The sequence below is a fragment of the Pristiophorus japonicus genome, chromosome 22 (genome assembly GCF_044704955.1).
Source record: "Pristiophorus japonicus isolate sPriJap1 chromosome 22, sPriJap1.hap1, whole genome shotgun sequence".
Taxonomy (NCBI): domain Eukaryota; kingdom Metazoa; phylum Chordata; class Chondrichthyes; family Pristiophoridae; genus Pristiophorus; species Pristiophorus japonicus.
Window position 1 is genome coordinate 65,828,763 of NC_091998.1, and position 15,419 is coordinate 65,844,181.

The following is a 15,419-nucleotide window of genomic DNA, read 5'->3' on the forward strand; positions in this document are numbered from 1 at the left end:
AATTACTTTAAATCTGTGCCCCCTGGTTATTGATCCCTCTGCTAAGGGAAATCGATCCATCTATCCACTCTATCCAGGCCCCTCATAATTTTATACACCTCAATAAGGTCTCCCCTCAGCCTCCTCTGTCCCAAAGAAAACAACTCCAGCCTATCTAATCGTTCCTCATAGCTAAAATTCTCCAGTCTAGGCAACATCCTCGTAAACCTACTCTGTATCCTCTCCAGTGCAATCACATCTTTCCTGTGATGTGGTGACCAGAACCGCACGTAGTACTCCAGCTGTGGCCTAACTAGTGTTTTATACAGTTTAAGCATAACCTCCCTGCTCTTGTATTCTATGCCGCGGCTAATAAAGGCAAGTATTCCGTATGCCTTCTTAACCACCTTATCCACCTGGCCTGCTACCTTCAGGGATCTGTGGACCTGCACTCCAAGGTCCCTCTGTTCCTCCACACAATGGTGTCCTACCATTTAATGTGTATTCCCTTGCCTTGTTAGCCCTCCCCAAATGCATTACCTCACACTTCTCCGGATTGAATTCCATTTGCCCTTGTTCTGCCCACCTGACCAGTCCATTGATATCTTCCTGCAGTCTACAGCTTTCTTCTTCATCATCTACCACACAGCTGATTTTAATATCATCTGCAAACTTCTTAATCATACTCTCTATATTCAAGTCTAAATCATTCTTATATACCACAAAAAGCAAGGGACCCAGCACTGAGCCCTGTGGAACCCCACTGGATACAGCCTTCCAGTCACAAAAACACCTATCGACCATTACCCTCTGCTTCCTGCCTCTGAGCCAATTTTGGATCCAACTTGCCACTTTGCCCTGGATCCCAGGGGCTTTTACTTTCGTGACCAGTCTGCCATGTGGGACCTTATCAAAACCCTTGCTAAAGTCCATATACACTACATCATACACACTGCCCTCATCGACCCTCCTGGTTACCTCCTCAAAAAATGAGAGAATGTGGCTCCGATTGAAAGGGGGACCCTCGGAAATCAGAGTGCCTTGCCAGGGGCCGGGCTGGGGTCAGTACATGACCTTACATCAATGTGTACCTTTAACAGGAGCGCACGTGAAGCTTTGGTTTGGGAAAGAAAGACTTAAAACCACCGCCACTTTCTTACCAATCACAGCCTGTCTGTAAGCGTGCCGGAAGTGATGGAGATAATATCTGTTGGCAGACCTGTAGCTGTCCTTCATCACCCCAGAAAGCCTGCTCTCCCCAGTTCGGGTGAAATCGCTCTGCAAATAATAAGACACTTCAGCTGACACAAAAGGATGCCTGATATGAGAACCGAGGGGTGGAAATTCGGTCCGCTGGTGCCTCTGTTTGCGCCCCGGAGGGACAGCAATGGCGGCGGAAAGCATTTCCAGGCAGGCGGCCAACGTCCTGCGGCACGCTGGGACATTCGGTGCCGGGTTTAGCGGGGGACGTGGAGCAGTGCCGCCCGGGAGAGGCGAGCCCGTGTGCAACGCCCCCGGTTTGTTTTCTGGGGGACCTGCAGCACCCTGTAGTGCTCCCTAGTGGGACCACCTGGGAATGCGGGGGGTCCGAGCTGTAGCGCTCCCTAGTGGGACCACCTGGAAGTGCGGGGGGTCCGAGCTGTAGCGCCCCCTAGTGGGACCACCTGGGAGTGCGGGCGGTCCGAGCTGTAGCGCCCCCTAGTGGGACCGCCTGGGAGTGCGGGGGGTCCGAGCTGTAGCGCCCCCTAGTGGGACCACCTGGGAGTGTGGGCGGTCCGAGCTGTAGCGCCCCCTAGTGGGACCGCCTGGGAGTGCGGGCGGTCCGAGCTGCACCGGACGCGGTGAAAGAAGGAATGTCGACCCGAGATAAATTATTATTGTTTAATTTTTGAGACTTATGTTGAGGTGGCGTCAGTAAGGTATTTGGAATGTATTTGCTGTATTTTCTGCCCATTTTTCTTTCCCCAGGGAAGCCTTTCTCAGGGTGTGCCGAGCTCTTTAGCTCAGGATTCTCAGTTGCTCAGCCGGCCTAGTGCCCTCGGAGAGGTGTGCATCGCCTCCCTTAGCGCTCCGCCCCACACTCAGGGCCCAGCAGACGAATTTTGCGGCTGCAGATGCAAACCATTCCTCGGCGCAAAATTTACCGTCCCGCCGCCATTAGCGCCTCAAAATGGCGGTACTGAATTTCCAACTCGATTCCTTTATCCCCTTTCTCTCTCTGCCTGGCGTGCATGAGATCCCACCAGATGGTGTATGCTGGTCCATCTCGCGGGAGTGTATACAAGCTGCACTATTCCCTCAGTACTGCCCCTCCGACAGTGCGGCACTCCCTCAGTACTGTCCCTCCGACAGTGCGGCGCTCCCTCAGTACTGCCCCTCCGACAGTGCGGCACTCCCTCAGTTCTGCCTCTCCGACAGTGCGGCACTCCCTCAGTACTGTCCCTCCGACAGTGCGGCACTCCCTCAGTACTGCCCCTCCGACAGTGCGGTGCTCTCTCAGTACTGCCCCTCCGACAGTGCGGCGCTCCCTCAGTACTGCCCCTCCGACAGTGCGGCGCTCCCTCAGTACTGCACTGGGAGTGTGGGCCTGGGTTTTGTGCACTGAGGATTATTGTTACTTACTGTCCCTGAATTGAGATCAGCTATCTCAAAGAGGGATCGGATTTGGGACCTAGTGGCCTCATCCTTGTTTACAAATCCCTCCACGGCCTCGCCCCTCCCTATCTCTGTAATCTCCTCCACAACCCTCCCCGAGATATCTGCGCTCCTCTAATTCTGCCCTCTTGAGCATCCCTGATTATAATCGCTCTACCATCGGTGGCCGTGCCTTTAGCTGCCTGGGCCCCAAGCTCTGGAACTCCCTCCCTAAACCTCTCCACCTCTCTACCTCGCTCTCCTCCTTTAAGACGCTCCTTAAAACCTACCTTTTTGACCAAGCTTTTGGTCATCTGCCATAATTTCTTCTTATGTGGCTCAAATATATTTGGTTTGTTTTACCACGTTAAAGGCGCTATATAATTACAATTTGTTGTTATTGTTGTTCCGGGGTGGGGTGTAACAGCTGTTCTGACTCCAAGTGCAAGGCCAAGAGACGGTCCTACCTTCATGGCGTCTGTGCCCGCATACTGCCTGCTGATGACGTCCCCATTATTCGCCCAGATGCTCTGGAATGTTCTTTGAATGCATTGTGGAAGACCAATTTGTTGAGGCAGAATTCTCAGCACCTTCAGCTGTAAAAGAAGCCCAGAAAATGGGAACGAGATTATACGACGTCACGTTAAACGCACGGTCAGTTCAGTGAGCCTCTTAAGGGACAAACTCTGCTGGGGCCTGAATCACCTCAGACAGGAACCCGCCTCTGGAGTAACCTTGGGTCTGAAGGTGAGCTCGCTGGCCTTTCACCTTTGGGTAAGAGGTCAAATAGTGACTGAATACAAGTCTTATCTTTCGTAGAATCATAGAAATTTCCAGCATGGAAAGAGGCCATTTCAGCCCATTGTGTCCGCGCCGGCCGACAAAGAGCTCCCCAGCCTAATCCCACTTTCCAGCTCTTAGTCCGTAGCCCTGTAGGTTTAGCTCAAATCCAAGTACTATTTAAATGTGATGAGGGTTTCTGTCTCTACTGCCTTTTCAGGCAGTGAGTTCCAGACCCCCACCACCCTCTGGGTGAAAGATGATCTCCTAAACCTCCCCCCAATTACTTTAAATCTGTGCCCCTGGTTGACCCCTCTGCTAAGGGAAATAGGTCCGTCCTATCCAGGCCCCTCATCATTTTTATGCACCTCAATTAAATCTCCCCTCAGCCTCCTCTGCTCCGAAGAAAGCAACCCCAGCCTATCCAATCTATCCTCATAGCTAAGCATCCTCAGAAATCTTTGTCCGGCTCTGCCTGAAGAGATTCTGCAGCGGTTTCCATCCAACGTGCGGCACGCATGATTCCACAGATCAGTTCCTTGCTCTGCGGGTAGACTATCCGCGGGAGGCCCAGGTGCAGACGGGGATCTCTGGCCCGAGCAATACTCAGTGCCCCAACGCTCTCGGAGCTCCAGCATGGGCGCTGACTGTCATCATCATCGGCGGGCCCTCGTATTGAGGGTGACTTACTTCCACGCCAAAAAGTTCACAGGTGTTTTCATGAAGGACCTAATATTCCAGATCCCGAACTACATCCTGAAGGGTGGAAGATGCTGTGCGTGGATTTTTTTAACGTGGGGTGGCCGTTGCACACCAGCCACCACACGGGCTTGACAGAGCTAGGTCTTGGTCCAGTGGCAAGGGTTAACCAGGACGATTGGAGGCCAGCTCTGCTGCACGGACCTAGTGTGCTCACATATCGCAGTGTGTGGGCTGGGCCCGTGCTGCCCCTGGGCCCTCGCCTCTCCTGGGCCCCGATCACATCCCTCTACAATCTCTCGCCGCTCCTTCGCCCCGACCTCGCCGCTCCTGCTGTACCTGCCCATGCTCCAATCACCAGCCTGGATCTTGGTGACGTTCCTTTTCACTGCCGTCGCTCTCCTGCTCCAGCTCGTGCTGCTCCCTGGAATGGTACCCCGCCACACTGCTCCTTCCACTCCCCGGCCTGCTCCGATGGTGCTCGCAGGCCCGGGGGGGGCCACACAGACTGTACTCGCTCACAGACTGTACGCAAAGGCTCATCAAAATTCAATTGCTAGCACGGATGGGGCCTGCTCCGTAGAATGTGAGTGGAGCACCTGACAAGTGCCCTGGTCACTCGGTGCTTGTGGCAACGAAGGAGGGTCACGATCTATTGACTTTCCCTGCGGCCTTGGCTTACTTGCTCCTGTGATTTTTGCAATCGACACTGAGGTCAACTCTCACCACCCCCCCATGCAATGAATGGTTCGTTCCATGCGGCAGCAACCCTTTACAAGCTGTTGGCTCCGAGAAAACCTCAGGGCTCTCCCAGCAGATTGAGGGAAGGCCATAGAGGGTTGTGTTGCCAGCAGAAGGCCATCTCCTGGCTCCCATGCACAGCCAGCCAGCACCCGATTCTCCGTGGACCATACATCTGCAATATGGGCCCCTCCATCCCACCAGAGAGGCCATGAGACGGCTGATATAGGAGATGGAACTTTAATAAGGGGCACTTGTTGGTGGGGCAGTGTGGAGGGAGCTTTACGCTGCAAATATTCAAAGCTGTACCTGAGGTGGGAGTGCTTGAGGAGAACACAAAGTCATAATTCGGCAAATGTTCCCGATCCCAACAGTGACATCACTCAACCTTGGCACAGGGAGGGGGAAGGGGACAGGAAGGGATGAGAGGGGGGTGGGTGAGAGTGATGGCGGGGGGGGATGAGAGTGGGGACAGGCGAGAAGGGTGAGAGGGACGGGGCAAGGGGTGTAGTGGTTGGGGTGGAAGGGGGAGGGGGGGAGAGGGGGAGGGGGTGAGAAGTGACAGGGTGGGCCGAGGGAGGGCTGGCGCGAGAAAGGGGACGGGGGGGGGGCGAGAAGGGGACGAGACGGGAGAGGGGAAAGGGGGCGAGAGGGGAGGGGGGAAAGGGGGTGAGAGGGGAAGGGGAAAGGGGGCGAGGGGGGAAAGGGGGCGAGAAGGGAGGCGAGGGAGGCAGGGGAGGGGGGAAAGGGGGCGAGAGGGGAGGGGGGAAAGGGGCGAGAGGGGAGGGGGGAAAGGGGGCGAGAGGGGAGGTGAGAAAGGGGGCGAGGGGGGGAAAGGGGGCGAGGGAGGCTGGGGAGGGGGAAAAGGGGGTGAGGGGGGAGGGGGGAAAGGGGGCAAAAGGGGAGGCGGGGGAGGGCTTGCTTTACTTGTTGCTCCAGGATGTTGCGGGCGATGGCGGTTTGAACGAGATTAGTTCGATCCAGACAGTCCATGCAGTTGACTCGAGTCACACCCTCCTGTTTGCTCATCACCCGGTCCTTAGTCAACCTGTGGAACACGAAACGAAGGGGAAGGGTTATCCTGAAGTGGCAGAGTATTGGAAGATTCGCTGCCACAGTCCATTCTCAGAGGTCAGCGCTGAACCTGGGAATGGGATGGATTCTCTGCTCAATTGATGCTGGCTTTACCAACAGTGAGTGAGGGAAATTTGCCCAAACCCTGGGTAAACAGTAACCCCGGCAACAAGCTGGTAACATCTCAGCTGCCCACTCCCTTGACACTCCCGTGGTACCTGGGTTACAGAGACTCGGGGAAAAGCTTCTCCTGAGCTCCAGGTTCTCAATCCTAGACGCCTTGTTGTGAGGTCATCGGAACTGGAGCGGGCCATTCAGCCCCTCGGGCTTGCTCACCCACTCAATTAGATCATCGCTGCTCTGCACCTCAACTCACAGCGAGACACCGGTGGTTTCCCTAGAGCGGGAGAAGGAAATTTGGAGAGTAATTTGCAGGGCAGTCCCACAGATGAGCAGAGGCCTGAGAGTGGGTTAGCTGGCTGTGCGTTCTGTGCAGGGCAGAAGGGCCAACCTGGGGCTAACAGGAGAGGAAAAAACCCAACCAAAACCGGCAGCGTGCCCCGATCCAGTCCCACCGTGTTTGAGGCGGTGACACCGGCTGAGCGCTGGTTTTAACGCCGGGCGGTAGGTGCTGCCTCAAACTGGGCAAAATTCAGTTTTGCCGCCCAAAGATGAGAGAGCAGGGCTCAAAGTGGCATTGTACACTCACGCTCGGGGGCCAAGGGAGCGATGTCTCAGGAGGCCGACCGAATTTCCCCGCGGTCGGCTGCCGGCACGCGGGATGAAAAAAATGTAAATAAAAGTTTCCGACACTTTCCCTGCCCCACACCCACCCTTCCCCACTGGGCCCATTAATAACCAAATGCTAAAAATAATAACCATAACCAATGGCCTTGATCCCTGGACGCTCCCGCCACGGGAACCCCGATGTCCCGCCATCTTTCCCCGGCTGTAAGGCCACCGCACTCACCGAATCTCGCAGCGGCGGCGGCAAGGGGGCGTGGCACCCTCGATGACATCACCACGTGGGTGGCGGCCGAGCGCGCAGCCATACGTCTTGCCACCGCCCCCCCCCGCTGCCTGACTAAATTTCCCGACAGTCCAGGACCCCAGCCGGCGCCGACGGTGAGGGCTTAGCTGCCCGCTAGCCGCCTCTCTCCGGCGGCAACGGGTGGCATTGCAAACCGAAACAGTCGCAGTGCCGGCCTGGCTCAACTGATGCGTTGTGAAGTCTTGCGTTTTGTTCTGCTCCCCTCCCCTCCCGACCCTCGCTGGGGAAGTGTTGCCACGGGCGATGGAATCCCTCCGGGACCACGACTGCCCATTGTTTGTGCCCGGGTACCTGAGACGCAACTGCCTTCGTAGAGCTGGGAGGAGGGGCACCACGGGCTGGGGGGGTGTGGGGAGACGGAGAGACAAAACCCTGGACAAGGAACTTGTTGGGACATCCCAGCCCCAGTGGTTGCCCCGATGCCAGGCAGTGAGGGCAGGCAGGCTGTTTGTTTTATTAATTCTGTCACAGGATGTGGACAAAAAGCCAGCACTTATTACCCAATGTCCTTGAGCAGGTGATGGTGGTGAGCCACCATCTTGAATATAACGGAGTGGATCGCTGGGCCATTTCAGAGGGCAGTTAAGAGTCAACCACATTGCAGTGGGTCTGGAGTCACATATAACAACAACAAATTGCATTTATATAGTGCCTTTAACGTAGTAAAAAGTCCCAAGGCGCTTCACAGCACTGTTATAAGACAAAACAAATACATTTGACATCGAGCCACATAAGAAGTAGTTGCACCAGACTTGGTCAAAGAGGTAGGTTTTAACGAGTGTCTTAAAGGAGGAAAGAGAGGTTTAGGGAGGGAGTTCCAGAGCTTGGAGCCCAGGCAGCTGAAGGCACGGCCAGCGATGGTCAAGCGATTATAATCAGGGATGCTCAAGAAGGAAGAATTTGAGTATAGGCCAGACCGGGTAAGGGCGGCTGATTTCCATCCTGAAAGGACATTATTGAACCAGACGGGTTTTGACAACAATCCGGTAATTTCATGGTCACTATTACTGATACTGGCTTTTTAATCCCAGATTTATCTAAGTGTGGTGGGATTTGAACTGATGTCCCTGGATCATTAGCCTGGGCCCCTAGATTACTGGCCCAGTAACATAACCTCTATGCTGCCATACCCTGTGGTTTGCAGGTGTCCAGCACCATCGCTGGGCTTGGTGTTGTCCTCGAATGCTGCCCTACTCCTGCAGTCCGAGTAATGTGAGGCTGTTGTCGGCAGCAGGGTCCAGTGTTAAATGTCCTCCTTGCTGACCAAAGACCGCTCTGGGTGTTCGACTGTGGTGAGAAACCCAGTACCTGTCCCCTCTGTCAGCCGGGGCTCAGTGGGCAGCACACTCGCCTGTGAGTCAGAAGGTTGTGGGTTCAAGTCCCACTCCAGGGACCTAAACACATAAATCCAGGCTGACACTCCAGTGCAGTGCTGAGGGAGTGCCACACTGTCGGAGGTGAGACGTTAAACCGAGGCCCGTCTGCTGTCTCAGGTGGATGTCAAAGATCCCATGGCACTATTTCGAAGAAGAGCAGGAGAGTTATCCCTGGAGCCAATATTTATCCCTCAATCAACACAACAAAAACAAATTATCTGGTCATTATCACATTGCTGTTTGTGGGAGCTTGCTGTGCCCAAGTTGGCTGCTGCGTTTCCCACATTACAACAGTGACTGTACTTCATTGGCTGTAAAGCGCTTTGAGACGTCCGGTGCTCGTGAAAGGTGTTATATAAATGCAATTCTTTCTTTCTCTGCTTATTTTTGTTGTTCAAAGCAGATTCTTCAAAGAAATTAACATTTTAAAATGTGGGCAAACAAAAGCAATTTGAGGAAAGATTGACTGCCTTGTGAAACATAGACCGAGGGCCAGTACAGAGCCAGTACAGAATGGCTTGCCCTTGACCAGGCTGGGCAGATCAATGCAAGGGCAAAATACTGCGGAAGCTGGAAATCTGAAATAAAAACAGAAAATGCTGTAAACGCTCAGCGGGTCAGGCGACATCTGTGGAGCGAGAAACTGAGTTAATGTTTCAGGTCAATGACCCTTCGTCAGAACTCATCTGAAACGTTAACTCTGTTTCTCTCTCCACAGATGCCTGACTTGCTGAGTATTCCAGCATCTTGTGCTTTGATTTCAAGTTAGTGCAAGTGTTGGGTTTACCTGAACCATTTCAGATCGTTGATGATGTTGCCGATGCCTTCAGTCAGGATCTCGACATTTTCAAACTTCCTGCCGTGGCTGTAGGTAGAGAATGACCTGGGTTACTCACACTGGCAAGTCTCCTTTACAAAAGGGAGATCTCACTTCATCCTTGTGGTATATACGCTACGACATCACAAACACATCTTTACAAGATGGCTCAACGCAGGACCTTGTCAGGTGACCTGTCACCTGATGCCTTTATAGTATTTACAGCAATGGCTGCATTACCGCAGCAGTCCACTGGGTGGAGCAGTAGACCACTAGATGGCGCCCTATATTACAATGCTGGAGCGCGTGTGCCAGTCAGGCCCTGCGCGGGACCTCTAAAGTCTCGTTCAACGAGTCTCCGATCGAGTCAGTTCACCCAGGAGTTGTACTGCTCAAGTATATTTGTTCTGAATGTTTGGAGAATTTCACGCTGTGGATGGATGGAACGGTCTGTGTTGAAGAGGTGTTGCTCCATTGCCTGTGGCTGTGTTGACTGTCTCACTGGCAGAGCCCCACCCACGGTTACCTCGGTGACCGTTCTATCAGCTTGTTTAACGTACCCTGGTTCCGTTCTGGTTACACTCCGTTGAACTGGACCGTCTCTTGTCTGATGCGAAAGGGAACGGACAGGGGGCAGAGTCCCAAAGGGACGGTGCCAAGGGACGGTGAATTCAGGGAGTGGCGGAGGAGGGTTGGGGATAGCTGTGGAATTGGCACACGCGCTGTCAGCACCTCAGCGGTTATTGTGCCGCTGCTCCAGCCGCCGGTGCTGGTCCAACGGTCATTATGTGAAGAGAGCTTTGGTACAACCAGCTGAAGGTCTGATTGTCCTGCTCCTCAGAGTGCCAGGTCTCCTCACTGCTCGAGCTCAGTCAGGGTGGCCTGGGCCTGAGAGGATCATCATCATCATAGGCAGTCCCGCGGAATCGAGTAAGACTGCTTTCACTCTTAGAATGAGTCCTTAGGTGGCTGAACAGTCCAATACGGGAACCACAGTCCCTGTCACAGGTGGGACAGATAGTTGTTGAGGGTAGGGGAGGGTGGGACAGGTTTGCCGCACGCTCCTTCCGCTGCCTGCGCTTGGTTTCTGCACGCTCTCGGTGATGAGACTCGAGGTGCTCAGCGCCCTCCCGGATGCACTTCCTCCACTTAGGGCGGTCTTTGGCCCAGGTGTCGGTGGGGATGTTGCACTTAATCAGGGAGGCTTTGAGGGTGTCCTTGTAACGTTTCCTCTGCCCACTTATGGCTCATTTGCCGTGAAGGAGTTCCGAGTAGTATGGCAGGGGGATGGGAACCTATGCAGGGAGACAGAGGGAAATAAAATGGGGGCAGAAGCAAAATATAGAAAGGAGAATAGTAAAAGTGGAGGGCAGAGAAATCCAAGGCAAAAATCAAAAAGGGCCACATTACAGCAAAATTCTAATGGGACAAAGTGTGTTAAAAAGACAAGCCTGAAGGCTCTGTGCCTCAATGCGAGGAGTATTCGTAATAGGATGGACGAATTAACTGCACAGGCAGCTATAAACGATTATGATATAATTGGGATTACGGAGACATGGCTCCTGGGTGACCAAGGCTGGGAACTCAACATCCAGGGATATTCAACATTCAGGAAGGATAGATAGAAAGGAAAAGGAGGTGGGGTAGTGTTGCTGGTTAAAGAGGAAATTAATGCAAGAGTAAGGAAGGACATTAGCCTGGATGATGTGGAATCAGTATGGGTGGAGCTACGGAATACCAAAGGGCAGAAAACGCTAGTGGGAGTTGTGTACAGACCACCAAACAGTAGTAGTGAGGTTGGGGACGGCATCAAACAAGAAATAAGGGATGTGTGCAATAAAGGTACAGCAGTTATCATGGGCGACTTTAATCTACATATAGATTGGGCTAACCAAACTGGAGGAGGATTTCCTGGAGTGTATTAGGGATGGTTTTCTAGACCAATATGTTGAGGAACCAACTAGAGAGCTGGCCATCCTAGATTGGGTGTTGTGTAATGAGAGAGGATTAATTAGCAATCTTGTTGTGCGAGGCCCCCTGGGGAAGAGTGACCAGAATATGGTAGAATTCTTTGTTAAGATGGAGAGTGACACAGTTAATTCAGAGACTAAGATCCTGAACTTAAAGAAAGGTAACTTCGATGGTATGTGACATGAATTGGCTAGAATAGACTGGCAAATGATAGTTAAAGGGTTGACGGTGGATAGGCAATGGCAGACATTTAAAGATCACATGGATGAACTTCAACAATTGTACATCCCTGTCTGGAGTAAAAATAAAACGGGGAAGGTAGCTCAACTGTGGCTAACAAGGGAAATTAAGGATAGTGTTAAATCCAAGGAAGAGGCATATAAATTGGCCAGAAAAAGCAGCAAACCTGAGGGCTGGGAGAAATTTAGAATTTAGTAGAGGAGGACAAAGGGTCTAATTAGGAGGGGGAAAATAGAGTACGAGAGGAAGCTTGCAGGGAACATAAAAACTGACTGCAAAAACTTCTATAGATATGTGAAGAGAAAAAGATTAGTGAAGACCAACGTAGGTCCTTTGCAGTCAGAATCAGGTGAATTTCTAATGGGGAACAAAGAAATGGCAGACCAATTGAACAAATACTTTGGATCTGTCTTCACTAAGGAAGACACAAATAACCTTTTGGAAATACTAGGGGTTCGAGGGTCTAGCGAAAAGGAGGAACTGAAGGAAATCCTTATTAGTCAGGAAATTGTGTTAGGGAAATTGATGGGATTGATGGCCGATAAATCCCCTGGGCCTGATAGGATGCATCTCAGAGTACTTAAGGAAGTGGCCCTAGAAATAGTGGATGCATTGGTGATCATTTTCCAACATTCTATTGACTCTGGATCAGTTCCTATGGACTGGAGGGTAGCTAATGTAACCCCACTTTTTAAAAAAGGAAGAAAAACAGAGAATTATATACTGGTTAGTTTGACATCAGTGGTGGGGAAAATGTTGGAATCAATTATTAAAGATGAAATAGCAGCGCATTTGGAAAGCAGTGACAGGATCGGTCCAAGTCAGCATGGATTTATGAACGGGAAATCATGCTTGACAAATCTTCTGGAATTTTTTGAGGATGTAACTAGCAGAGTGGACAAGGGAGAGCCAGTGGATGTGGTGTATTTGGACTTTCAAAAGGCTTTTGACAAGGTCCCACACAGGAGATTAGTGTGCAAAATTAAAGCACATGGTATTGGGGGCAGTGTACTGACTCGGATAGAGAACTGGTTGGCAGACAGGAAGCAGAGAGTTGGAATAAACGGGTCCTTTTCAGAATGGCAGGCAGTGACCAGTGGGGTGCCGCAGGGTTCAGTGCTGGGACCCCAGCTAATAACAATATACATCAATGATTTAGATGAAGGAATTGAGTGTAATATATCCAAGTTTGCAGATGACACTAAGCTGGGTGGCGGTGTGAGCTGTGAGGAGGATGCGAAGAGGCTGCAGGGTGACTTGAACAGGTTAGGTGAGTGGGCAAATACATGGCAGATGCAGTATAATGTGAATAAATGTGAGGTTATCCACTTTGGTGGCAAAAACAGGAAGACAGAATATTATCTGAATGGTGACAGATTAGGAAAAGGGGAGGTGCAACGAGACCTGGGTGTCATGGTATATCAGTCATTGAAGTTTGGCATGCAGGTACAGCAGGCGGTGAAGAAGGCAAATGGCATGTTGGCCTTCATAGCTAGGGGATTTGAGTATAGGAGCAGGGAGGTCTTACTGCAGTTGTACAGGGCCTTGGTGAGGCCTCACCTGGAATATTGTGTTCAGTTTTTGGTCCCCTAATCTGAGGAAGGATGTTCTTGCTATTGAGGGAGTACAGTGAAGATTCACCAGACTGATTCTCGGGACGGCAGGACTGACATATGAGGAGAGATTGGATCAACTGGGCTTATATCCACTGGAGTTTAGAAGAATGAGAGGGGATCTCATGGAAACATATAAAATTCTGACGGGATTGGATAGGTTAGAGGCAGGAAGAATGTTCCCATTGCTGGGGAGTTCCAGAACCAGGGGACACAAGAATAAGGGGTAAGCCATTTAGGACCGAGATGAGGAGAAACTTCTTCACTCAGAGAGTGATTAACCTGTGGAATTCTCTACCGCAGAAAGCTCGTTAGATATATTCAAAAGGGAGTTAGATGTGGCCCTTACGGCCAAAGGGATCAAGGGGTATGGAGAGAAAGCAGGAAAGGGGTACTGAGGTAGAATGATCAGCCATGCTCATGTTGAATGGTGGTGCAGGCTCGAAGGGCCGAAATGCCTACTCCTGCACCTAATTTCTTTGCTTGCTCTGGGAGTCTCATGTCTGGCATGCGAACTATGTGGCCTGCCCAGTGGAGCTGATCAAGTGTGGTCAGTGCTTCGATGCTGGGGATGTTGGCCTGGTCGAGGACGTTAATGTTTGTGCGTCTGTCCTCCCAAGGGGTTTGTAGGATCTTGCGGAGACATCGTTGGTGGTATTTCTCCAGCGGCTTGAAGTGTCTACTGTATATGTTCACGTCTCTGAGCCATACAGGAGGGCGGGTATTACTACAGCCCTGTAGAACATGAGCTTGGTGGCAGATTTGAGGGTCTGGTCTTCAAACACTCTTTTCCTCAGGCGGCCGAAGGCTGCACTGGTGCACTGGAGGCGGTGTTGAATCTCGTCGTCAATGTCTGCTCTTGTTGATAAGAGGCTCCCGAGGATCACAGCTGGCTACCCGCTCCTGATCACCATTCCTGCCGGCCAGCATTGACATCAGGACAGGATCAGGCACAGCGGCGATATACTTGTCATTGAGGGAGTGCAACGAAGGTTCACCAGACTGATTCCTGGGATGGGGGGATTGCCCTATGAGCAGATTGAGCAGACTAGGCCGATATTCTCTAGAGTTTAGAAGAATGAGAGGTGATCTCACTGAAACGTGCAAAATTCTTACAGGGCTTGACAGGGTGGATGCCGGGAGGATGCTGGGAATCCCTGGTCAATCCCTAAGTGGAGGGAGAGCATCCAGGAGGGTGCTGAATATCTCGAGTCTTGTCGTCGAGAGCATGCAGAAAACAAGCGCAGGCAGCGGAAGGAGCATGCGGCAAACCTATCCCACCCACCCTTTCCCTCAACCACTGTCTGTCCCATCTGTGACAAGGACTGTGGTTCTCGTATGCGCCCCTCTCGACCCCTCCCCCCACTTCCTGGCTCTTCCTGGTGGTTCCACAGGCACCTGCAGCCCTTTTTGTCCAGGTGACCACCCTTTGTATGAGTGTCGCTCGGCTATTTGACTGCGAAAGGCATCGTGGTTGAGGTCAAGCCTGCCTCTACCCTGACGCTCACGTCCGCACTTGCCGTCGGGTCCATCAGACAGCTCTCCGGAATGGGAACTGTAATGTATGAACCGGTGAGGATGCTCACAGGTTTGTAGAGCTGTTGCATTGTGAGTGGCTCAGCCAGTCACATGATGTTCACAAGACTCAATAAAACTCCAGCCAGTTGGGTCTAGGTCATCCACGATGAGTTATGGAGTTGTGAGCCTGGTGGATGAACTGGTAATGTGTAGTGTGATTGTTAGACCTTTGTTAATAAACCAACTAGTTCTTAATAGCAATGTGTTGCTATGAATGCTTAAGCAAAGAACTTGTGAAGCAAATACATTACAGGAACCCTTGCTGATTTTTGTTCTCTTCCTTGGCGAGGTGTCTTCTAGGATGCACTAGTTCAATGGCGGGAGGGAGGGGGAGTGGGAGGGGGGCGGTTGAGCTATGACTGTGTGATACCGCACTCTTACCATTGATGGTGGAAATCAAACGCCACATAAATGAGGCGTGGATCATTGAGCACCTCAACCTGTCTCAGGTAGACATCTCCAATCAGCTTCTCTGGGCCTGTCTGGTCCACCAGATTGATGATAACCTGCAGTAAACACACAGCCAATTAATCCCATCCCGAGTGACGAGGGCATAAATCAACCAAGAGTCAGGTTACATCGGAAAACCTCGGATCTTCTGAGATCTGAGCTCAATCTCATTCCGCACTATGACATCTTTTAGTATCTCAGAGAAGGTTCACGAGGTTGATTCCTGAGATGAGGGGGTTGTCTTATGAGGAAAGGTTGAGCAGGTTGAACCTGGAATTTTTTAAGGATGTTTCCAGTAAAGTGGACAAAGGAGAACCAGTTGATGTGGTATATTTGGACTTTCAGAAGGCTTTCGACAAGGTCCCACACAAGAGATTAATGTGCAAAGTTAAAGCACATGGGATTGGGGGTAGTGT

The 15,419-nt window shown here is 51.7% G+C and overlaps 1 protein-coding gene across 1 annotated transcript in view; it reads right to left on the reverse strand.

The window, feature by feature from the left end:
• Window positions 1–15,419, reverse strand: part of LOC139234658 (phosphatidylinositide phosphatase SAC2-like) — a 51,813-nt gene that overhangs the window by 17,357 nt on the left and 19,037 nt on the right. The window contains exons 8-12 of the mRNA XM_070865339.1: window positions 14,935–15,059; window positions 9,122–9,199; window positions 5,761–5,881; window positions 3,081–3,209; window positions 1,140–1,257 (exon numbers count right to left, since the gene is read on the reverse strand). Coding sequence (XP_070721440.1) covers window positions 1,140–1,257; window positions 3,081–3,209; window positions 5,761–5,881; window positions 9,122–9,199; window positions 14,935–15,059 — 571 coding nt within the window. The remainder of the gene's footprint in view (window positions 1–1,139; window positions 1,258–3,080; window positions 3,210–5,760; window positions 5,882–9,121; window positions 9,200–14,934; window positions 15,060–15,419) is intronic.